General features: G+C 37.8%; 1 protein-coding gene across 3 annotated transcripts in view; it reads left to right on the top strand.

The window, feature by feature from the left end:
- Positions 1-25,444, top strand: part of celsr1a (cadherin EGF LAG seven-pass G-type receptor 1a) — a 97,671-nt gene extending 72,227 nt beyond the window's left edge. For 2 of the 3 annotated variants that reach the window (XM_059027179.1, XM_034026564.3), the window contains 25 exons: positions 519-632; positions 1,007-1,181; positions 2,379-2,520; positions 4,679-4,799; positions 5,297-5,480; positions 5,721-5,822; positions 7,736-7,830; positions 8,319-8,528; positions 9,639-9,822; positions 9,959-10,096; positions 10,346-10,526; positions 10,829-10,996; positions 11,855-11,981; positions 12,645-12,845; positions 14,183-14,357; positions 14,690-14,802; positions 15,388-15,467; positions 15,832-15,958; positions 16,374-16,499; positions 17,044-17,180; positions 18,387-18,490; positions 19,143-19,310; positions 20,282-20,512; positions 22,699-22,963; positions 23,555-25,444. In XM_059027179.1, the coding sequence (XP_058883162.1) occupies positions 519-632; positions 1,007-1,181; positions 2,379-2,520; positions 4,679-4,799; positions 5,297-5,480; positions 5,721-5,822; positions 7,736-7,830; positions 8,319-8,528; positions 9,639-9,822; positions 9,959-10,096; positions 10,346-10,526; positions 10,829-10,996; positions 11,855-11,981; positions 12,645-12,845; positions 14,183-14,357; positions 14,690-14,802; positions 15,388-15,467; positions 15,832-15,958; positions 16,374-16,499; positions 17,044-17,180; positions 18,387-18,490; positions 19,143-19,310; positions 20,282-20,512; positions 22,699-22,963; positions 23,555-23,579 (3,693 nt within the window). In that variant the 3' untranslated portion in view covers positions 23,580-25,444. The remainder of the gene's footprint in view (positions 1-518; positions 633-1,006; positions 1,182-2,378; positions 2,521-4,678; positions 4,800-5,296; positions 5,481-5,720; positions 5,823-7,735; positions 7,831-8,318; positions 8,529-9,638; positions 9,823-9,958; positions 10,097-10,345; positions 10,527-10,828; positions 10,997-11,854; positions 11,982-12,644; positions 12,846-14,182; positions 14,358-14,689; positions 14,803-15,387; positions 15,468-15,831; positions 15,959-16,373; positions 16,500-17,043; positions 17,181-18,386; positions 18,491-19,142; positions 19,311-20,281; positions 20,513-22,698; positions 22,964-23,554) is intronic. The other variant, XM_059027180.1, reaches the window with a different exon arrangement.
- Positions 25,445-25,682: the final 238 nt, after the last annotated feature.

Below are 25,682 nucleotides of genomic sequence, written 5' to 3' on the forward strand. Positions count from 1 at the left end.
TAATACATCTTATGTGTGCATTTTTGTAAGTTAATTCCCAGATTGATAAAAAGAAAATAGCTGGCACACATGTAATAATAAAAACTTAATTACACATAATAAGGGATCCACAGGATTGCAATGAAGAAAGTTAATGTGTACCTGTTTAATGTCAGTAGTGGGTATATAGTTTCGGATGTAACAGAAGACGCAACAGATATTTAAATTACTATATTGCGGCTCTTTTCATTAACATATTTTCTCTTAACATATGACAAAATGTATACTTTGCGAATTGTCGCAACGAAAATGCAAATTGCGGTATGTTTGCTCTGCAACTGACCCATCTTAGTACATCTACCCCTGAGTGGTTTTGTTCAAGGTCTCTTAAGCCCCCACATGTTTTCTCATTATAGAATATTGCTATAGATTTGTCTCTGTTTAAAAATAGGAGTACATTACTAATTGCTATAAGCAGCTTTGAACCACATTATGCCATGTAAGCCACACCTAATTGTTGGTCAAAATCTTTCCAAAAGGGAAGTGTAGAAATCGAGAAAGAGCTGCCAGGAATGACGCTGGAAAGCCTGTTTCTAGGGGGACTTCTAGGGGATGATGGGAAGATCGAACAGGGTTTTGCTGGCTGCATGCAGGTAAGAAATAGATTGGCTTTTCATTGCTGTTTATTTTGCAGTTGGTTATTTTTTTTGCTACTTTACCACAGAAGAAATACCTTTGGTGGATCTGTTAGCTTTTTGGGAAGATCTTGAGTTGATGCTTTGAAATATGGATTTAGAAAGAAAATGGCATTTGTTTATTTAAGCAGTTTATTTCCTTATGTTTGCTTATATGTCTTTTGTTTCTTTCTCTCTCAGGAAGGTTCTTACTGTAGTAGTCATTTTAATTGCTTTAACGTTCACCAGGGATTTCTTTCCAGTCTTATGGTAGAGCCAAATGCACAGGATGTTGCAATATAAACATCATACATTTTCATAGCACTGCCACTTTAAAACTGAATGTTTTGCAGGGTGTGAGGTTGGGAGAGACTGCCACAAATGTAGCCACTCTGAATATGAACCAGGGGAAGAAAATCCGCGTGCAGAATGGCTGTGATATTAGTGACCCATGTGACTCAAACACCTGTCCTGAGCACAGTCACTGCAGCGATGACTGGAAGACCCACTCCTGTGTCTGTGACCCAGGTATTTCAATGAAAATCTGTTCTTAAGTAACTCTTATATTTGACTAGGCAAGTCTGTCTAAGTGTGAATTCAGTACCTGGTACAATCAGGTACTGTACACCTGCATTGGCTCAAGATTAGGTTCAGACTTTGGAGAGCCTGATTGAGATGTCAAATCTCATTTAAAGAGATGTTGGCAAGATTTTCCTGAGTTTAATGGGTGGGAGAACGGAGATATATATGGGAGGTGGCTGGTCTGGGTTACAAAGCAAACTGAGAAATATCTGAGGGATTTTTTTAAACAGAAATGTTACAATTGTTAGTGCTGTAAATAAGTTGCTTTACAGCACACTATTATTTTTAAAACAATCTAATTTCAAAGCTTACTGTTTCTGCATGTGCTGTAAATAACTTACTTTCAAATAAAACAAAATGGTGACAGGTCTTCCACAGCTCACGTTTTCACTTCTTTTGTCCAATTTCTACACTGACAATAAAGTTAGTTTGGGGAAGAACAAATATTTTGTTACTGACACTTTGCTATAGGTTTTTTTTTTTTAGACCCCCTGACAAACTTAATTCACAATATATGAATTATAAAAAGAGCCGTGAGAAGGTAAAAAAGAAGGATACATATTTCATCACTAATAATAGGGATAAAAGTGATGCATTTTATGAAGCGGTTTTGCTGTTGAATTCATTTCATTATTCCACTCTCAATGTTGGCTTTTCGTTCAAGATGTCAAATTCCAGTGCGCTTTTATGTAAACAAAAGACTCTTCAACCATGTGGCACTTTGTTTCACAAAAGGGGTGTTGCAGAAGTACTTTTATTTAGATAGCAGTATGTGCCCAAGAATGTGATGTTTAAAATGCAAACTCGGGGAGCTCCTTCAATGCATCAATACAGATAGTGAGGCCAAGTTGATTATTGACCAAGGTCATGTGACTAAAACCTCAAACTCACAAAGCTTAAAAAGTATCACAGAAAGCTACGCAACAACAGCAGTTGATAATGCAACTTCAGTAGGAGTGAAAAATGCACGCAGTTGGGGTTCTGTTGCATTAACTGTGCACTCCAATATAGTAACTGCCAAAAGTAAGTTTTTAATTGAGGGTTTCCATTTTTCAGCCAAGAATTCTACTTTGATAATGTCTGAGGCTTTAAAAATATAAATGATTCCCCCTAATGATGTTATTTGTTAACTCTTGCCTCCAGGGTACTTTGGTAAAGACTGTGTGGATGTATGCCAGTTGAACCCATGTGAACATGTCTCAGCCTGTGTCCGTAAACCCAGTTCTTCCCATGGATACACCTGCGAATGTGGGCAGAATTACTACGGGCAATATTGTGAAAACAAGTAAGATTACAGAAACTTCAAAAGACTAAAGCAGTTTTATGGGGGTTTTCACCATCTGTCTTTAATTATTTAAAACTCCCTGGTCAGTAGTTTAATTGCAAATAAAAATATGCCAGATGAATCTGTCCATTTAAATCCAAATATTAAGAGCAAGCAGTTGTTTTGGTGAAAGTAAAACATTGCTAACATTGCTTATGCATTTAAGTTTAACCAACCTACCTTAATACATTACTTTTGTATATAACTTTATTAAAAAAATACCTGACATTTGGTGATTGGCTGCAGATGGACACCCTTGCACTGCGACAGCTTTTATGGGCCAGTAGATTCCAAACCTGGGTTTGATTTGTAGATGGAATTTTTATGGAATATTATTTTTTGGCAAAGTCTCTGAGATAAAATGTATATGACGTGAAGCACCATGAATTTAGTGTTGGCGTATATTGGTATTGTTTATTGCATAGCTCTGCAGGTAATCTATGCCTCTAGGCTTCATTCCTCCACTTTAGGCCTCTTAAGTGAATGTAGACTTTTGCCTAATAATAATAGATGTGTATAATAAATCATGGATTTAGGTTTTAGAATAGTTACTCTGTGTTATTCCATTTACATTGTGTTTTAAGTGCTCAGATCAGCTCAATGTGTACTTTTAAGTGCTTTACATTTTCAAAACGTAGCATCTGTGGACCATCTGAAGTACAGTTTATTGGGCTGAGTTTTTATAAAAGTGTTTTTCTTGGGTATTATAATAATGAAGTAAGGCCCCATGTTGAAGGAATCAGGTGACACACAAACTTACACAAAAGTAAGTGTTAAACTCCTGGTGGCCTTGTTATGTAAACCAAACAGGCTCTCAGGTTAAACAGTCACCTCTGCTGTATAGGCACAGTGGGTGTGGCAGCTTGACTTTACTCACCAAGGCTGCGGTAGCAAAGGTTCATGTTTGTTCTTTCAGCATTTTATTTTGCAGTCAGGTAAGATGTTTACTGATTTGTCTCTTTTTGATCTGTTGGGAAAGTAACTGGATATTCTTCAGGGCAGCAGTGTGGAGTAGTGGTTAGGGCTCTGGACTCTTGACCGGAGGGTTGTGGGTTCAATCCCCAGTGGTGGACACTGCTGTTGTACCCTTGAGCAAGGTACTTTACCTAGATTGCTCCAGTAAAAAAAAAAACCCAACTGTATCAATGGGTAATTGTATGTAAAAATAATGTGATATCTGTATAATGTGATATCTTGTAACAATTGTAAGTCGCCCTGGATAAGGGCGTCTGCTAAGAAATAAATAATAATAATATTCTGACATTTTTACCAGTTGCACTTTGTGGTTCAAAAGAGGTTGAATAAATCTAGAATGTCCCTATTTATTCTCCAAAAAAGAATACCATCTGAAATAAAATATCAGGAGACAATAATCATGTTTAATGACCTATACAGTCACACAACTTAATGTTCACTGTTTAACTTAATTTTCACTTTTCCATGTATTTAGTAATTACAAAAAAAAGGGGGGGGGGGGGGGGGGTGAGTCACCTTTGGTATAGTAGTATTTAGATCCTCTGTTGTTTAGATTATTAAGATGCCAGTGCAGCAAGTGCAACTGTACCTTGTGTCTGAAAGCTCAGACTACTCAGATATCATTCATATAATATGTAAATGGCTTCTGTTATTTGGTACACAGATTAGTAATTCAGTTGTGCAAATTAAAATGAGCTCTTGTACACATTGAATACAGATTCAGGTTTAACTGGTGGCCAAGGCAGCATTGATTAAACTGCAGACAGAAACCCAGGATTTCAGAGACCTCAGTGAGATTTATGCATTGTCTATACAAGTGAACTGGATAAACTGTTTGTTAATTAATAATAAAAAGGGAAACATTTTGGGGGATATTTTATATACCTAATTGTATTCAGTAAAATATCAGAAATGCTTATTGGTCTTACACTTTGGACTTATAAATCTGTGGAAAATTTAAAAATCATTCCATAAAAAAAGACTTCCAGACTTCATATGCTGATCTGAAAACCAGAAATGTTGACTCATCGAGTAAAATCAACCCGTGCCCTTAAAAAATACAGTATATTTAGGTGTGTCTCAATACTACAGTGTGTAAAGAATTGATTCAAACTTTTGTCTCCTGTTTTTTTTTTTTTGTCAGGATCGATCAGCCCTGTCCCCGAGGCTGGTGGGGTAACTCTATCTGCGGCCCATGTAATTGTGACACTGATAAAGGGTTTGACCCCGACTGCAATAAGACTTCAGGAGAGTGCAGGTGCAAGGTAAGGATTCAAGTTCTGCTTGTTTTGACACTGCAGTCATTAGTGTGTCAAATATTGAGGAGTTACACTATAACTCGATTTAATGTTATACTTCCCATAACCATAAGTACTATAATTAAGTGCTGCTTTTTCGATAGTCCTCCAGTGGGTCTTGCCTTGTCAAAGTAATCAGTATCCTGGATAAATTCTACCACATAAAGGTAGACTTGTATGCACAGATGCAACTTAATTTTTATATTTAGACTGCTCTCCGTTCTACTGAAAGGTGATTCCATAACTTACCAGTGAATGCTCAGCCTACTTACTGTCTCCAGTGGGAGCAAGCAAAATAAATCCAAGCATTCTGAAATTAACACGGTAAAGCAGTGTAAAATAACAATGCCAAGAATAAGAACCCTTCATGTATAATGTATCCTGCCGGCCGCAGCATTCCGGCACGGTTCTATGAAAACAAGAAGGACTGGTTAAATTAACAAATGCATGTATCATATCTGCAGGCTAACCACTACAGGCCACAGGGCAGCGACAGCTGCTTCCCCTGTGATTGCTTCTCTCTGGGAGCTCACACTCGGACCTGTGATGACGAGACGGGACAGTGCCAGTGTAAAACTGGTGTTATTGGTCAACAGTGCAATCGCTGTGACAACCCCTTTGCTGAGGTCACTAGCAACGGATGTCAAGGTATGTGGCAGCAAAATACCTGCAATTTTGTGGAACAGAAGAACTGAGTAATCCGACTAAGGACTCTACATGAAGCAGGTTAAACATATCAGATTTCAAGCTGAAGCTTTCAATTAACTTCATTTCATTAACTTGTTTTTGTTTAGAATCAAGGACCCAGGATCTTAACCTTGAAATGTAATTGCACCTGCATTGTCTGCTGTGTAATTAAAGAAGTATTGTGTTTAAACTTTATTGCAGTGATTTATGAAGGCTGCCCCAAATCGTTTGAAGCTGGAATTTGGTGGCCCAAAACGAAGTTTGGCCGTCCAGCTGCCATGAACTGTCCCAAAGGATCAGTTGGTAAGTAAGATCTGGGAGGAGTTGTTGCAGCATTCTGTATTGTATGTTCACATGTCCTTGAAGTATATAAACCAGATACAGAAGCAGACAAAACATTCTTGAAACTCTAGAAATATTTTGTTTTGCAAGCAGCTGTGTTGCATTGACAGGGAGATCCGTTATGGTTTATGTCAAAATCATCATCTGGATGAATTAAGACAGAAATATGCACTGCTCCGTTACCAGACATAGAGATGATTCACACATTAGAGCATTAAATATTAGAATATTGTCAACCTAGACACAGTTATGCAGATCCATGAATAGAAATTAACATTATAACAAACAGCCCTTGCTTTAATACTTCTGCCCAGTTGGTATAGTGCTGTAATAGTACAAGTACTGTAATAGGGGAATCCAAAATGTCATTCTAAAAGCATGCAGGTTGAAGCATCTTTTGATCCTTTTAGCAAAGACTCCATGTCAATTTAAATGAATCTGTTGGCAGGCATTCTCTTCACGCTGTTTAGACCTCTGCACCCATTAACACCTATTGCAAATACACCCACCCCTCGTTATATCGCCCCTCGCTATACTGTGGATTATACTGTGGATATATAGCGGTCCTGGAGTTGGCTCCCCATTTTTAACTGTGCATGCCTTAGCTACAATATACATAGGCAATTGCACTTAGAATTACTGTTTGTTTTATTTCATACTGCACATCACAAACAAAAATATACAAAAAAAATAAAAACAAAGCATTAATATCATACTGTTATCATATACCCAAACATTGCACGATAACACAAAGCAAATTAAATATCTACTTGCTGAAGCGGTTTTTATTTTAGCCTGCAAGGTGTTCACTTGTGGCAGCAATGCACTAGCAAAAGTCACCAGGCAGTGACGTCAGCTCTCTAGCGACAAGCCTCCTATGTTTGGAATGGGATTCTTTCAATGCAGCGGGTTTGTGCATTTGAGAAAGGAGAGGAAGACTCATGAAATTAATTGGAGGCTTAAGTTGATGAGAAGCAATTACTCTTCACATTACAAATTCGAATGGTGTGCTGCTTTTTATATGAAACATGAGAAAAAGCAGGTTGCGCAGATGATTTATATTGGACCCCGACACCCGTGATATATCGAGTGGGTGGTGTATTTGAATACATTGTAGACCAATGAAACTGGCAACTACAAGATTTTCCCCTAAATCAGCAGAAAACACGTATTCCATCCATTCATCTTCTAACGTAAAATATGACATGGTAATCCAAATTCATAGCTGACAGATATGTCAAGCTGAAAAGTATTAGAAGTCAATTTGTTATAGACAGAAGCTAAATTGTAGTCAGATTAGATTGTGGTTTTGTGCCATCTTGACTTCAAGCTCAATTATTTATGCTTTGCCTTTAAAAACTGTTCTCATTGAAGGTGTTTGCTTATGAGTTGTGCTGTCAGACAAATCCCATGCTGTAGTGAAGGCCTGGCACTGTATTCTAGTGATAGTAGCAACAACATTTTAAATCTTTTTGAAGATATTCTTACAGTAACACTTTGCCTATGAAAACACATTTTCAGAGATTGGCTGGGCATACGGTTTAATTGTTGAGCGCCAGCACATTTACAAAGTAGATACTAAAGGCAAGAGACTGTTTATTCAGTGTCTCTGTGTCATTCAGTTCATTTACGCACATAGCACATGAATAAGACAAAAGAAGCAAGACATTGTCTCATTATTCCAAGTTTCTCCTCCATACAAGCTGGTTGTTTTCAGGCAGCTGCAGGACTCGCTTATGAGTGAGCCGACAGCCCTGAGCGTCTGGCCACCATTTTCATTTCACACTTGTGATGGGGAGTAGTGTCACTCGGAGGCTGGGACTGTGTAAATAGTTGTACTCACTTTAACTCCTTGTGTCTATCCCATTCTCTAGGGACTGCAGTCCGGCATTGCAGTGAGGTAAAGGGCTGGCTTCCTCCTGAGCTCTTCAACTGCACCACTCTCACTTTCTCTGAGCTTAAAACAATGGTAGGTGTTTGTTGTCTGTAGTTTACCACTGTATATGTGTTGGCAGGTTAGAATAACTGGCTGAATCAAGTCTACTTGGGTCAAAAATTAAACTAAAATAAGGACCTTGCCTCGGTGTCTTTCCTCTTCTGCAGTCGTTGGCAAAGGTTGCCCAAGAGTCCCCAGAAAATTCTGGAAACTTCTCTTTTATAAAACACATAGAAAAGTGGTCTTGTACTGTTGTGGGCATACTTACACTGTACATTAATCAATGACTTTCATTACAGTACTCTTTTCTTTTTTGATTGGGATTTGTCTTTTCCTCAGTTTTCACTTGTGAGTCCCGATTCAAAATTTAGATCCTCTGCTCTAGTCTGTTTACACCATGAGTGGTAACAGTTTAATGAGTTGCCCATCTGAATAATTACCAATGGCGTCTTGCATCCACGTCCTACAGAATATTTCATTCTAACACAGATTCTTGCTTGTTTGAATATCCTTGTAACTAGAATGAGAAGATGCATCGGAATGAGACTAACATGGATGGAGACAAGTCTAAGAATATTGCCGAGTTGCTGCAGAATGCCACCATGCACACTGATGTTTTTTATGGGAATGATGTGAAGACTGCCTACCAGTTAATATCACAGGTCCTAGAGTATGAGAGCAAACAACAGGGTTTCGATCTGGCTGCAACAAGGGATGCTGAATTCAATGAGGTACTTATCTTTTGGTCATAACCTTTTGTTTTAAACTTGTATTCCTGTTTGGTTACTTTTCACTCCTATTATTCGCTTCCCTATTATATGACAGAATAACTCAAGCTTGGCTGCCTAATAGTGACACCTGCAGGTCATTTTCACCACTGACATACATACTTGTGCTTTTCCAGACTGTCAGGTCTTCAATTGTTTAACTCATTCTTTGGTTAAGAGGCACTTTCCACAGTTTTACTTACTTTTATCTTTTTTTTCAGTATCTTAAACTAAACAATACATCAAAGTTGGTATAGAATATAAGTATAGTATGTTCTGAGTGTAGTTATCTTTCCTATATTACCAGAGTGGTCTGCTGTTTCTAGTGGAGTTATCTTTCCTGGATATCTTAACAGATAGTAATCACACATATATCAGTTACAATGCAATCTTATTACAAGTAAATTGCAGTTAAAGCTCAAACTGCTAAACTGTACTCGGGCAACACTAGTTATATACATGTTCCCATTGACTCTGTGGTGCATGCAGTGTTTTCAGTAAAAGATTTTTATACAATATATATAGTATTCTATGAACTTGGCTCACTTTTCCCACCAGAAAAAGCTTAAAGGATTAGCAGCAAGTAATACAGCAGCCGATGACTAATATACTTGTTCTGTGAGATAACATCTAAGTAACACAGGTCAGGATTAAAACCATCACTGGCAGAAAGAAGGTCCAAATACTTTTTTACATTCCTGGCACAGACTCAGCTGCAGCACTGAACATGTAGCCCTCAGTGGCCTCCATGCTTACTACTGCTTATTAAAAAGTGTCAGATTGACAGCGCTGGAGAGCCTTAACTGCAGACTGGGAATGGCACAGGCAAGCACAGCATGAGCTTCTGTTCTGCCAGTGTTCCTCAATTCTTCTGAGAAGTTCACTTCCCATGACCATCCAATCCTTGGACTGTCTGAAAGTCTGCCAGAACACACAGGTGTCTATTAGGATTATTGTATTGTATTTTTGCAACCAACTGGGGGCTGGATTTGAAAGAGTAACATGGAGCTGTCCCCTAATCTATTGAGCATGTTTTTTTTTTTGTTTTTTTTTATTATTCCTTTGATGTTACAGAATATTATTAAAGCTGGCAGTGCCATCTTGGACCCAAGCAACAAAGAGCACTGGGAGCAGATCCAGCGGACAGAGGGAGGCACGGCCCACCTACTGAAAAATTATGAGGAGTATGCCAACAATATGGCACAGAACATGAGAAAGACCTACCTGAAACCGTTCACAATAGTGACTCCAAATATGAGTAAGCCAAGTTTTATATCTAAATCTGAATGTGTATTTATCGCCTTTACTAAAACATATTTCTAAAGATTAATAAATAGTGCAGGTGAAACAAATACCATGCCAGCTAACTATCCATGTAACTTTCATTGTCCAAGTTTTTGCTCTTGATTTCCTGGACGACTCCAACCCAGAGAGTGCCAAGATTCCTTGTTTTGAAGAGATCCGTGAAGAGTATCCCAAAGACCTGGAGTCCACTGTCAAGTTTCCAGGTGCCATCTTTAGACCACAGGAAGGTGACTGTCAATCCTTGTATTAGCAGCAAACTTAGTTCTTCTGTTGAAGCAGTAATATATGCACCACCATAGGAAACTTAAAACCAGTGCCTGCAGTGCCAGGTATATTTTTACATAAAACGTAAGCTTGAAGAGTATCATGTTTAGAGCAATTCTCCATTTGAACACACTAAAGCTGTGGTACCCACGGCAGGAACATCAGGAGCTGCTGACAGATTCATTATTATTGTGTTTATTTTTTCCTTGTAGTAAACCCCACAGACCAGCCATTGGAGTCGAGTGACTCTCCTGAGGTCCGTGAGGCCTCTGCAAAGAGAAAGAAAAGACAGCCAGAAGAAGCTAACCCTCATGTGGTTGCCGTGGTGATGGTGTACAGATCAATGGGACAGCTTCTGCCAGAGCAATACGATCCTGACAGGAGGAGCCTGAGGTATAGTAGGCTCTAGCCAATAGCTGGCTTTGTGTAAATTCTAAATTGGAATAGAGCACAGGCTTTAATGCTGCAGTAACTTTTGTTTATCTGCTCCCACGAGCTGTTGAGTGCTGTGTGAAACCCTGTAAGATAAAAAAACTGTGTTGGTTCCAAGATTTCTCATTCCTCTTTGTGGAATATTAGGAAGTACTATAAATAGTTGTAAGAGAGCAAAAGAAAAAAAAAACCTGGCCTCTTAACTGCTAAAGATCTTCAGAAAAGGTTATATAGTCACGTGTTATCCCTTTGTATTTGTGTAGGTTACCTAACCGGCCTGTCATTAACACACCGATCGTGAGCACCACAGTCCACAGTGAGGGAGGGATCCTGCCCACTCTGCTGAAGGAGCCTATCACTTTGCACTACAACCTTCTAGAGACAGAGGAGAGAACCAAGCCTGTCTGCGTGTTCTGGAATCACTCGATTCCGTAAGTTCTTTTCAAAAAGTAGACCTTAATGACTTGTATACAAGGCTGACAAATTACCAGGAATACAGAGAGATCAATGACCAGCAGTGTGTTTTCCGGCTATATAGTAAACGACAAGCTGTGGGTGATGATTCATATTATATCATTTAATTAGTTTTCCTTGAGGGCCATTGTCATAACCCTTTTCTGGCAGCCTCTTGGCTTAGTTTTCACAGATATATACCATACAAGCAAATGTGTCAAAATAGATTTCAGGAGAATTTTAGAAAGATCTGTGTTTGGATTATGCATCACAGCTCAGTTGGATCATTGAGACGCGTCTCAGAGTTACACTAATGAAAGAACAGGGCATGGACTAGAACCCAGTGTAATCAGGTTAAGCAACAAGGTTACATTGCCCCATGTATAATTTTATAAAACAGTACTTTGAGCATGGCTATATGCAGAAGAACTGCATTTTAAGGCTCAAGGCTGAATTATTGTTGTCTAGATGCTTTATGAAAGAATTGACATCCAGCGCTAGGGCAGCAGTGTGGAGCAGTGGTTAAGGCTCTGGACTCTTGACTCTTGGAGGGTTGTGGGTCCACTACCAGATGGGGGACACTGCTGTTGTACCCCTGAGCAAGGTACTTTACCTCGATTGCTCCAGTAAAAACCTGACTGTATAAATGGGTAATTGTATGAACAAAAAGAATGTGTAAAAAATAATGTAATTGTATGTAAAAATAATGTGATAACTTGTAACAATAGTAAGTTGCCCTGGATAAGGGCATCTGCTAAAAAATAAATAATAATAGTATAAGATGAAACCTGGCTCTGTAATTAATATATATATATATATATTATTTTTTTTGGCAGGATCGGTGGGACTGGAGGCTGGTCCTCCAAAGGCTGTGATCTTGTCTTCAGAAACGAGACCCATATCAGCTGCCAATGCAATCACATGACCAGCTTTGCAGTGCTCATGGATATCTCCAAACGAGAGGTACACTTTCATGTGACCGGCCCTCTCACAAAAAAAAGAAAGCTTTCATTGTATCTCAGGCATGGAATGAGCTCTTTCCACTTTATTAGGCCCATTAGGCACCAACTAGGTTAAGGTAGACACGAGCCTCTATTTGAAACTAATTTAGCAGGTTTAAAAAATGTACACTTAGGTAGGAACCTGGTTACTGAGGCAGGAATGTTTCATTCAAGGTCAGCAAGCACAACTAAACTATTTAACATTTACTCTTGTATGAATCCTTGAAGAGGTATAAGGGATAACGAACTAGGTAAGGAGACTGGTACTAGCTGAATTGTTTGGAGTCCCAATTCTGCTGACGTTCATCACACTGTGATTTAAGGCCTTTTGAGAATGACGTCTCCCTCAGCCAGTCCTAGGCAGAAACACAGATTATCTTCAGCCCCCTTACATGATACATTCTAGGCACTTTTCTTGTTAGAAGTGTTTAGACTGTTGTATTCATGTGTATCTAGGATACATTCAGTTTTCCTGCAGGATAGCATTCAGTAAAATAAAACAGGTGATAGGAAACCAAATCATGCCATCTCAATGGTTTTCTCTTAATTAAATGAAAACAAATATTCTGAACTTTAACTTGCCAAGGCATTCGCATAAACCTGAACGCTTTGTTTTTCATTTCAGCATGGTGAGGTGTTGCCCTTGAAGATTGTCACTTACACCACAGTCTCTGTATCCCTGGTGGCCTTGCTGGTGACATTTATACTGCTGGTCATCATCCGGACACTGCGGTCAAACCTTCACAGCATTCACAAGAACCTGGTTGCAGCTCTCTTCTTCTCCGAGCTGGTCTTCCTCATTGGAATCAACCAAACCGATAATCTGGTAAGGAGAGGAGGGCTCTATTCCTTCATGTAGTGTGTTCTTAATTGGGTATACAATGCCAGTACTCTTGGCGGTGTACATGCTAGATATTCCTTAAGACATTAAACAGTTAGGCAAAAACACTAACTGTTTAATGATGGTAAGAAAGCCATTGGATCATCTGAAGGTGGAGTGAGTGTGTTGAAATTCTGACTGATAACAGTGTGGGTGTGTTAATTGTGTATTCAGATGTTTTACCTCGGGGATCCATGGTACACTGTTAATATTTTGATGTTCAGTATTAAAGTGTGGTGTCTGCTGTGTGTGAAACAGCCTCTCTACTTGAACTTTTTAGCTACCTGCTATCAGGACAGGCCCAATGAGCCATACTCTGATTAACCTGAATAAGAAAAAGCAGGCCGCACCACAGTTTAGAAATAAATCCTGTCTGTCAGGCAACAACAGATTTAGGGAGAGACTCCAAATCTCATGCTTTAGCAATGGTCGCATTAAATGAATCATACTTTGTGGTTTTATGTTTGCTTTTTTTTTTAAGTAATGCAAAAACCTTCCCAGGCTTATCTAAAAAGCATGAGCCAACATGCTGTAAGTAGAAGGTGCCTTCGGGCACCTAGGTAAATGAACAGCGTACCTGCCATTAGAATTGTTAAAGATGGGAGAAGGTGTAAATACGTATAGAAAAATTGGTATATTGTACCGAGAGAAAAAAAAAAATCATTCTAATTTACTAACATAAGATTGAGGACAGACACCAATTGGCCTGAAAGAAAAAAGGTATAAAGATATGGATATGTAAAAGTAACAGTGGTCATCTCTGTGTAACAGTGACAGTGGTTAGCTCTGTGTAACAGTGACAGTGGTTAGCTCTGTGTAACAGTAACAGTGGTCATCTCTGTGTAACAGTGACAGTGGTTAGCTCTGTGTAACAGTGACAGTGGTTAGCTCTGTGTAACAGTGACAGTGGTTAGCTCTGTGTAACAGTGACAGTGGTTAGCTCTGTGTAACAGTGACAGTGGTTAGCTCTGTGTAACAGTGACAGTGGTTAGCTCTGTGTAACAGTGACAGTGGTTAGCTCTGTGTAACAGTGACAGTGGTTAGCTCTGTGTAACAGTGACAGTGGTTAGCTCTGTGTAACAGTAACAGTGGTCATCTCTGTGTAACAGTGACAGTGGTTAGCTCTGTGTAACAGTATTAGCACTACAGTGTAACTCCACAGCTTCATAATTGCCTTTTACATTAAGTCCTCATTCCATGTGGCAGTCTGGTATTGAAGACCAATGTCTGTGTGTAGTAGATCTCTCCAGCTTGTACTGACAGTAGTTGCTTCTTTGTTTCAGTTTGTCTGCACCGTGATCGCTATCCTCCTCCACTATTTCTATATGTGCACCTTTGCCTGGATGTTTGTGGAGGGGCTGCACATCTATCGGATGCTTACCGAAGTTAGGAACATCAATCACGGGCACATGAGGTTCTACTACGCCATTGGCTGGGGGATCCCTGCTGTCATAACAGGTGAATGTTTATAATAATGATAGTAAAAACTGTACAAATGACAGCTTTCTTTTCTGCAAAACTCTGACTTCCATTGTGTTGCAATACTTAGATTTATGTAGGTGATTCGGGGACACAGGTTTTATCTTTTAAACTACTCTTGGAGTGAGCACACCAAAAGTCTGGCCTATGTTCAAACCCAGTAAAAGTTTGTGTGTAAAATGATTGATGTAAAGAGTTTTAACAGGGACCAGCATGTTCTTTCCCACATAAAAAAAGAAAGGTGTGTCTGGTTAGTGTACAGCTTTGTTTTATTCTTCTAATACCAGTGTTGTGTTTATGTGTTTTTATAGGTCTTGCAGTAGGCCTGGACCCACAGGGTTATGGCAATCCAGACTTTTGCTGGCTCTCTGTTCACGATACTCTCATTTGGAGTTTTGCAGGACCCATTTCATTAGTGGTACTTGTGAGTATCCAATTCAATGTATTTATTGATATTTGTCATATCTTGTATAAATTCACTTGTACTGTTTATATATATATATATATATATATATATATATATATATATATATATATATATATATATGTATGTATATACAGCTCTGACCAAAAGTTTAGCATCACCCTATAGAATGAACTAATTTGGCTTCATAAAGTTGAATGAAACATATATATATATATATATATATATATATATATATATATACACACACACACACACACACACACACACGTATGTGTGAAAAAACATTTTACAAAACGAATACAGTCTTGTAATATTGATGGGTATAGATGGAGATCTGCAGCTATAAAACAGAGATGGGTGCTTGAATGGGTCAATTGTGAACTAGTGATCTAAAAAAGCAATTACATTTTTTATAACTATTATGAACACAAGAATTACTCATGCCTTTGATCATAAGTGGTTGAGAAAGTGTATGTATACAGAACATTAACCAGAAGTAATGACAGATTTATATGCCAACAGAGTATTATATATTTGTGTATTCATTGCTCAATATGTATAACCGTTTGTTTTTACCGACAGGTCAACATAGTGATCTTTGTACTAGCTGCAAAGGCTTCTTGTGGAAGAAAGAATAGAACATCTGAAAAGGCCGGAGTCATGTGAGTAATACAGTAATGACTTGAAAACATTCACATTAAAATGTAATGCTGCTAGTGAGATATTTAACACGAAGACTGTTCTGCATGTTATGTAGAGTTTATTTTACTAAGCCTTCCACTTTCTAAATGCCGTTGATGCAACAAATTTCAGATCAATACAGCACACATTACATTTACATTAAATGGTAGAGTGCAATTTAGACAAAATTGCATATGCCTAGTCCATTAGCCTTTTGTATGGTGTAGGGTGTGTAACATAACCCCAAAGTTGTTTTTATTAAAGTGTAACATTTTTGGTGCAGATCATGACAACACAGAACAAGAGTTGAAACAAAACAAGTTATTTCTATGTGTGTCTTTTTAGCTCTAGCCTGCGCACCGCTTTCCTCCTGCTGCTGCTCATCAGTGCTACCTGGCTGCTCGGTTTGATGACAGTAAACAGCAATGTGATGACCTTTCATTATCTCTTTGCCATATTCAGTTGTCTACAGGTATTGAAAATACAGCTAGAGGTTTATTTCCACATGAATACATTTTGCTAAAACTTGGCATGTGTTTGAAATATCACATATCTTAACTAATGTATTCTTCTTTTTGTTTTAGATTCACTTTGTATATTGTTTTCTGTTTCAGTCAACGTATCCCGATGATGTGTAAAGCAAACATGTCTTTTCTCCAAGTTCAGCTGGTACCATTAACCTGTCCATTTGCAACATTCTGTCCCCAGTGGGTGTAAAATGTACCACATTTGTTCTGAACATAGGGAAGAGGCCACAAGGGTAGTTTAGACTTTTTAAAAGTCACCAGGATATCACAGATATCATTAAATCTCTGCAGTTTTAGTTAAATCAGTAAAGTGTTAGACGCTTTGTCCCATTAACACATTTCTATTTGTTTCTATTGCAGGGAATAATCATTTTCTTCTTCCACTGTATTTTTAACAAAGAAGTGAGAAGACACTTAAAGAACACACTAACTGGGAAGAAATCTCTACCCAATGAGTCCATGACAACAAGATCGTCTCTATTAACAGTAGGTTACAAAAGAAGTCTTTGTGCATTTTGGATTTAAATGAAAAGTTAGGAAAAGCTCACCAGAAATTAGTACCAAACTGAAAGATTAAAATGACTTAGTTACTTTTGCTGTTGTGTTTGCTACTGACCAGAGTTAGATATGCTCATAAGATTATGTTATCAATCAGCACATTTGAGGTAATGTGTAACCTAATGAGCAGTAGTTAACCTCCAACAGGCTGGTTATTAAAGTCACATTCTGCTTTATTGCACTTTGCAAATGTGCTTTTTTACCACTGGTATGTTGAACATCAGAAAGGAATATACCGTTTCTCAGTAAGATTCTACTTTTCAGTGACATGGAACAACTTCAAAAACATCATATTTCCTGAATATATTTCAGCCATCATTAGCTCAAGTAAAAGTTGAAATGATTTACTTTTATGAAAACAATATACACTATAAATGTTTAGATACTTTTAGCGTTGCAAGTAAATGCACAGGTGGGACTGCATACTGCAAATGAATGCTTGCAATAAGCCTATTCTCACAATTATTTCCAGCGATCACTGAACTGCAATAACACGTACATAGAGGAACCAGTCATGTACCGCACCACCATTGGAGAGTCCACCGCTTCCCTCGATAGCACTGTCAGGTCAGCCAAGAGCCACAGTAGCTATCTTGCTTACATGTTCAGGTAATCAGGTGATGGGTGCATGGTGCTCCTACTTTTCTTTTAGATTTTCTACTAATCTAACTAATCCTGTAAGCGATTGCAGAACATCTTATTTTAGTATCTTATACCTGCAGCTTCCTTTGCACTGCACTCTTTATTTCTTACTGGGCTGCGCTTGCATTCACCTTGCAGGTACTGCACTTACACACTAGAAACAAAACATGTTCTGCAATGTAGAACATATGTATGATAATTTTGACAGTTTAATATTGGGATTAGCTGATCGAACGCTCACCTCATTAATCCATTAGTAAATAGTGTAGATTACGATGTGTGTTAGCAGATTTAATTATATTAACTATGTCTTCCAGCATATTAGGCTGCCATAAAGCAGTGGCAGCAGTGTGTAGTGGTTAGGGCTCTGGACTCTTGACCAGAGGGTTGTGGGTTCAATCCCAGGTGGGGGACACTGCTGCTGTATCCTTGAGCAAGGTACTTTACCTAGATTGCTCCAGTAAAAATCAAAAACAAAAAAAAAACACCCAACTGTATAAATGGGTAATTGTATGTAAAAATAATGTGATATCTTGTAACAATTGTAAGTCGCCCTGGATAAGGGCGTCTGCTAAGAACTAAATAATAAGAAGACGACGAAAGTTTTACTAAAAACTGTAACCCAGTATTTAACACTGTTCAAAAGCAAGGACTATCCTAGTCATGCTTGCGTGGCACAGAAGTAGAGAATATTTAAATGAAAAAAGCAGGAATGATATCCCATAACCAAATACTCCATAAATTCCAATATCTCCTAGCAACCCCAGACTAAACTAATAAATAATGCTATCAATGTTTTACAATAGTAGAGTTAACTGCACTGTATTTACTCTTGTATTAATGTACACAGTCATAAATGACCCCTAAGAAGAATGGCCATTATCTATAATAGACTGGCTCTCTTCCAGCCCAGTCAACATCAACATGAGCTACAGTATACTAATTGAGCTAGAAAAACTCTTTAACAGCTTTCATCATTCTCAAGTGAACACAAGACAATGCACCCCTGGAGACAGACTTTAAATTAATAAAATATGAATCCCAAAAGTGTAGAAATTGAACTCAGATATAATAGTACAAAGCTTTTACAAAATGGGACTGTGGCACAATTTCACATCCACTGTGATAAGAAAGACGGAGGCATTTATTGTATTTTAAATGTAACTCTTTTAGGGAGGACTCCACTCAGAAACCAAGTATATCATCAAGTACAGCAAGACTGGGGCAGACTGAAGGAGACTCTGCCAAATTTCACCGCAACCCAACAAAGACTGAAGGTACTGGCCAAGACTTTCACTTTTAAATCAATTTGCACTGTATCTGAAGTGTATCTTGCCACATTCATTAACAAAGGGATCACAAAGTCTGATCCACTGTAATTCTACATACATACAGTCCCATATTATTAGTAATTATAACAATACTTGCCCTATTCTGATTCACTATTGACTCTTACAGTGTACACATATTCTAAAGAGTACACATTGTTGTGCACATTTGAAGCAGAGGGGCTGTAGGAGTTTACATACAGTGCGCCTCTTTATACTGCTCAACCTATAATAAGGCGGCATGATTGTGGCTCCCATTTACCCCATAATGCCATTCCATTAGCACTTTCATTATGCTATTACACGAAACACAAACAGCACAGTCTTGTAACTATGGCGTTATAAAGGGGAGCAGTGTACTGTATGTGTTTTAATATACATATAGAGAAATGCTTATCCAGCTGTGATAAAACTTGTTTTTGATATTCTGTATCGCAAGTCATCGAGAGTATCAGCATCTGAGGATATATGAATATATTTTTCATGCTATAGATGTCTCCAATTAACAGGGGTTGATGTTACAAACATACTTGTTTTATCTTGCTTAGCCTCAAAAGAGGTACATGGAACATATTTGCGATGCTTCTCCTTATACTTACAGAACATGACTCTGACTCGGATAGCGAGCTCTCTGCGGATGAGCACAGCAGTTCTTATGCCTCCTCGCATTCATCCGACAGTGAAGATGATGAAAATCAGTTGAATCCCAAGTGGAATCCAACAACACCTAAAAACAATGAGAGACAGCCATTTCACAGCACTCCAAAAGGTAAAAGAAACACAACGGCAGGAACAGTGTGGTGGTGTGGTAATTTACCCAAACTGTTTGTGGCACTATTTAGAGAATGAAATGAAGATTGTGTTTTTGGTTTGTATTTATAAGGAAAATGAGTTCACAACAAAATGAAAACATATGAGGTGGAGCATATCTTCAGTTTAGAAATGGGACTGTGCCATTTTAAAGTATTTACAGTATCTGCCCTGCATATTACAAGGAGATCTGTTACCATTGCCAAATAAATCAGGGCCTTCTCCAAGTGGCTTAAATTACAGTCTGGGAATGCAGAAAAATGCAGGTTCTGTGATAACAGCTAAGAGTACTGTAAATAATGCATGAGTGCTTTCTGTACCGAAAGTAATGTGAATAAAGACCTCATTGTTACGGCAACTAGTGTGAGTCAAATCACTTCCAGTTTAATGAACTGTATTATTGAAGAGCAGGGTTTGTAAGGTAATTATATTCTCACGTTCAGTACTGTGGGCTCTAGTTTGAAGCAGGTGCAAAAGATACAATGGTAATAAGAAATCTATGTTATAACCATTTATATATTTGTGTTACAACATAAAAAAATGTTCTGCATACGCTAGCATAAGAATAGACTATTTGTACATTAGGATTGTCTTGGTAAGATTCATCATTAGTGCGGAAACTGCAGATTACCTTGTATTGATTGAGCTAGTCTTATCTTTACTGCCTTATCAATGGAATTATGACAGCTGAGGTTTGATAACTATTTTTTAAATAAAAAGTAATTGAGTAATGAGTGCTTCTAGTAACTTAAACTGATCTGTTGATTTAATCAAGATGCCAGCCTAGTTTTAGTCCATATAGTAAATAGTTGAGTTGGGTTCTGTTTGTTCCAGGTTTACAGCTAAGTATGTTCCTGGTAGTTAATTAATATTTACATAAATGTTATTTCAGTTCTGAGCACGTTTCTCGCTTCTATTCTGATCAAGTAGATGCTGTGACCAATCACGTGAAACTGCACTGGCCAAAAGAATGTACAACAGCCAGTGACAGCGAGGACCCAGGAGGTTCAGACAAGCTCAAGGTGGAGACCAAGGTCAGCGTTGAACTTCACCAAGAAAACAAACTCAACCACATAGAGGAGGAACCACAGGAGAAAGACAAGCTTTTGAAAGAGACTGCACCCCAGCAAAACTCCAATCATCAGCCAGAACAGAGAAAAGGCAAGTTCCTTACTAAACAAAATATGTTAGTTTATAACAAGGACAAAATAGGAGGGATTATAAAGAAGTTGAAAATGTTTTGACAAGTGCACTTCTACTAATGTGAACTGCTCCAGGTGACAGAAAGACTTGTGTGGAGTTAAAGATACTCAATAGGATTCTCATTTAGTGAATTAAGTATACAATTTATTTAAATATAAATTAGTCTCTAGGCACCCTGTTTAAGAACGTCCAAATGTCAATAACTGAGATATACCATATTTAAGTTCGGGATCATGTAGAACTCCGATTACCTTAGACAATAACCGACATTCACACAACGTGTCAGAAATATAAAACAATAGTTTATTTAAGAATAAAAAGGGGTGCATAACTAAAGGTTATTGGTTAGAGATATGCATGAATGGTATACAGTTCATTGATCTCAGTCAAACGATTACAACGACCGTAACCTCATTAGCATACATGGTTAATATACTGGTATTAAATATGGCTTATTACACAAAGTGTCTACTTTGCATTAGTATTTTCAATACCCGTTTCTCATTGTAATCGATCATCTCAATATGCACGAGAATTAATTCAACTTCCCATTCAAAACGGAATCCAACATTCCAGTACCTAATTTAGCAAATTAGTTTTACCGTGTTAATTTAGTTTAGATGTAATATGTTATCAACCTCAGTTGATTATATATTCAAATTAATGGGGCAATGATCGAATTCTCTGCATTTACGAGGCAACTTCTTTGAGTTGCACATTTTAACAAACAAAATACATTTCTTACACACTCTAAAACAGGAAGTAATATTCTATTCCTAGAACAGTTTATCCACTTAACTTGATAGCATTTGCTTCAGTTGCTTTGTCGAGTCATAAAGTATTTCATATTAGATATGTTGAATACTTATCGATTTCCATATAAAGAATTCAATCTGTGTTGATGAACACTGCAGCTCTTTGGATCTGAAGTCCCAGTGAAAGAAGATGGTACTTTGCTTGAAGTACGCATTGTTGCGTAGGCTCGCAATAAACAAATAGTTATTTTCAAATGGAGATCAAGTTGTTGGCAGTTTTGCAACTGGAAATAGTTCCGTTGATCAGACATCACTCAGTTCAGATAATGCGTTGCAATTGAAAAGTTATGTAGTTCGTAGAAGTGTTCTTGTTGCAGTTCTTCTGTACGGCTAGTACATGACCTTAGGCCCAGCTGCTGGCTATGCTTCCGTTTACTGTTTCAGTCTCTCCTAGGGCAAAGAGCTCAGGCTCTCTTCAAAGCTGATTTTAGCCATTCTTCAGAACATTGGTTGTTCCTTTCCTTCCGTGAATTCAAGCACTTGTGCTCCCATGATTTAGAAACTTTCTTCAGAGCAGTTCCTCCGAACTACAAGCCACTTCTAGCGGGTGGCGCTCACTTCTTTCTCTTGCCTGGAGCGCTGTTCCTTCTGTGGGGCACACTTCTAGTGTGGGGAGCTCATGAGAAGCTCATATGGGAAGCAAGCATGGAAAGCTTGTATGGGAAGCTCTCTCATGGGGCAAACTCAAGCGTTTCTCAAAGTCGCGCGGCTGGTTTTGTTGTCCTGACTCCCACCCTGTAATTGGTTAGTTTGGTTATTTTGGGCTGTGTCCGAGTCCACATGGGGTGTTTCTCATTGGTTGTTCTCGTTCAGAGACAGCCCATTGTTCTCAATTGGTCCGTGGCTTCGCCCCCTGTCGACTGTATTTATGAAGGGTACTGTTCTCTGTCCGAGGTGTCAAAGCATACTCAAAACTGTCTGGCGTGCCTTCTGCAAGATACTGCTGGCGCCTAAATGATTCATTCAATGATAGGAAAAGATAACACTTGTCCAGCAGTTACTTTACGACTCTTTCTAAAAGCATTCTTTGTCAGTGGGGTAGTTTGTGAGCAGAAACCGAGTAGACACAGAGAATGGCTTAAGACCCCCCCCCCACCCTTTATATATTTCAATTCTGTTAATTTCATACACAGAATGATATTATGACTCACTCTATGCTACACTCACTATAAGCCAGGAGACTGATACAATAGATATGTGTTCTTTGCCAGCAAGATAAATAGTAAAAATGAAGAAACTAGCTTTCCAAAAAAAAAGAATTAATTATAAGGATACATGTCTTTAGCTTTTATAATGCTTTCTAGTAACTTTTTTTTTTTCTTAAATCAGGTATTCTCAAAAACAAAATCACCTACCCACCGCCTCTAACAGATAAGAATATGACAAACCGACTCAGAGAAAAGCTTTCTGATTACAATCCGCCGCCCATTTCGTCACGGACATCTTCTATAGGGTCCAATGATGGGACCCAATCAGCCCCAGGCACTGGTGTACTTATAAAACAGCCACACAGGCAGCAGTCAAGAGAACAGCAAAATGGAGTGGCAATGAATGTCAGAGTGGGGATTGTAAATGGGGACACGTCTGATTCAGAGTAAGTACAACAGAAACACTCACATCAAGTGCTAATGTTGGTGAATCGCCTTCTTGAAACCTGAAGGGATAACTCACTGTTCATCTAAGACAAAAAAAAAAAAAACAAACAAACAATGCTACCACCACAAACGTGTTGTAGAAAATTCTGAGCACAGCAAGGATCTCCTTACTTTAGAAGTATAGTACCCACTTAATGAGGCATGGCAATTTGTTTAGTTAGGTCCTTTATTCCCATTAATAAGCCCATGTTCAGCAAAACCGGAACTATCCAGTCACCTAAGAGGGACTGGCAATATATGTTTGCTTAAGACAGGGGGCTGCTTATTCAAGGGGTTCTCTGCCATTTACTTGAATTGAATGTAAATGTTAGACTTTTTTATCAACTCTGGGAACTGGTTACTTTTTAGTTCTGCACTTTAAAATTTTACCATTAAATACTAACCTTAGATTTTGTTGTCACTTTGCCACTGCATGACATTATAAAAAGGCAGTAGTAGTTTAGACCATCATTGCCTGTCTGCGTACCTGCTTGCCACCACATCACCCTAATTCTGCATGTTTCCTTTTGCCTCCCTTTTCTCCTGTGCAGTGGAAGTAATGAAACTTCAATCTGATTCACCAAGAACTCGATAAGATTATTGCACTCACAAGGGACTGGTGTCTCACCCTTTTCAGCTCAGTAGAACCATATCTTGTGTACTATGCGCCACTTTGGATTGGCTCCTGTGGAGATGAGTATTACTGCATCAGTGGGAGCTGTATTGCAATAAATGTGTGAGTTGTGCCAAACTACCAGCATAGGTGAATAACCACTAAGCAGGGTAGACCAAGACATTTTATTAGTCTACAGAAAAACAGAAAATACTGCTGCGTGCTGCTGTCACTTGGTGACCTAACCTTACTGCTGTTAACCAAGGAAAATGGTGGGCATAGATGGCAGCCATACTCAAATGGACTACTATATGATCTATTTAGAGACTTCTTACAAGAAATAAGACTTCTTTGTGAAGCAATATGAAGTTGTCGCCCTAAAGAACTGCAAAACTCACACTGTGTCATGTTCTATCTGTTCCTGTCTTTTGGGAGAAAAAAAACAAATGTCTTAAATGAATACATTTGATGTGTAAATTGTTGATAACTTTTATATATTTTGTATTTTAACTTTGTCTTCGCAAAAAAACAAATGCATTTGTATATTTTAAATCCCTTTTTATGTTGATTTTTGTTACAAGAGTTTTAATGGAATACATTTTCTGTGTTTTTATATGCTGTATAAAATAATGATTGCACAATTGTACTTGAAGTTTGTGTGTTTTATGATTTAATGTCAATAAGAATTGTACAAAAAAAATTAAGGAAATGCCTGGATTTTGCTTTCTTTGCTGGTCTTCTATAAAACCAATATTTCAGCACCCAGCTTAAATCAAGAGGTATTCAAGTAATCAAACCCTTTTCCTCATGGTAACTTAATGTCAGCAATAAGCCATCAATAATGTCACCGTTCAAATTGTGAGCCTTAGACAGTTTTACAAAGAGGTTAACTAAGCATCAGTTTTCTGTGTGCTCCATTTAGTTTGAAAATAGAACTTTGGAAAGCCTACTTTAAATGTCTTTGTTGTGTCAGTAGAATATTATCAGTGTTCAAACTGAAACTCTTCTGTTTTTTTAGTTTAACACAGCAGTACACCCCATAGAAAATAATAAGCCATAACTATCAAGTTGGAATCTGTGACCAGTTTGCCCTAATGCTGTTTGACAAGCACTCATTAAGGAATAAAAAAGTGCATTCAGTTATTACAGTAACTTTTTAAAGATGTTGCACGGCAGTTGAAAATGTGTCAATACATCTATCAGCAAATACGCTTCATTTGAACTGAATTGAGTTCTAGTTGGCTTAATGAAATGGCAGCTAAAAATACTGCATTAGCTGAAGAGAAATAATATAATGATAATAAGCTGCTTTAAAACTGCATCTTAGCTTCTATATAGTTTGGCTGTGCATGTAGTTCTTAATCAGTACATTACTACAATATGTTAATATTTTAAAAGGTTGTAGTCACACCTTAACTCCAAGTGCAATTCACAAGTGTACATGCAGTCTTACATAACATAACAAAAACAAAGTCCTTATAGTTTGCTTTGTCACTTATAGCAAGTACGGCTCTTACATGGCTTGGTACCACTACGTCTTCATCAGTAATACTGTAATATCAGGTGGATTGCTCAGGTTTTAGTGTTTCAGCAATTCACGTGTATATTTTGCCCCAGTGGATGTAGGGTTTTTTTGTTCTTAATTTTGATCAGAATTTGTGTATCAATTTTTGTAACGGAAGACATTTCTATGACAATAGACACTGGAGTGTTTTTTTTTATTTTTATTTTTATTTTTTTAACAAATGTATATTTATTATTGTGCATAACACTGTAAAAACACATCATTGTAATATTGTAAAAATTAAAATTAAATTTTGAATTTGTATTTTGTATACTTCTCTTTCAAAATGATATAAAATGCAGTGCTTTTAGTTTTGCACCAGCAGTAAAACAGTTAATATTCTAAAATGTGCCTTCCTAAGAGTGTTCCTTTAAGGATAGTTTAAAAAACGCTTGATGTTTGTTTAAATAAAGCTTTTTGACATAACCATAAAGTAATCACTAACTTTTGAAAGCTAATTTTTAATCACACGTTTTTCAGTTTTCTTCATAATAATTCACAT

Source organism: Acipenser ruthenus, chromosome 7 (genome assembly GCF_902713425.1).
Source record: "Acipenser ruthenus chromosome 7, fAciRut3.2 maternal haplotype, whole genome shotgun sequence".
Classification (NCBI taxonomy): Eukaryota; Metazoa; Chordata; class Actinopteri; order Acipenseriformes; family Acipenseridae; genus Acipenser; species Acipenser ruthenus.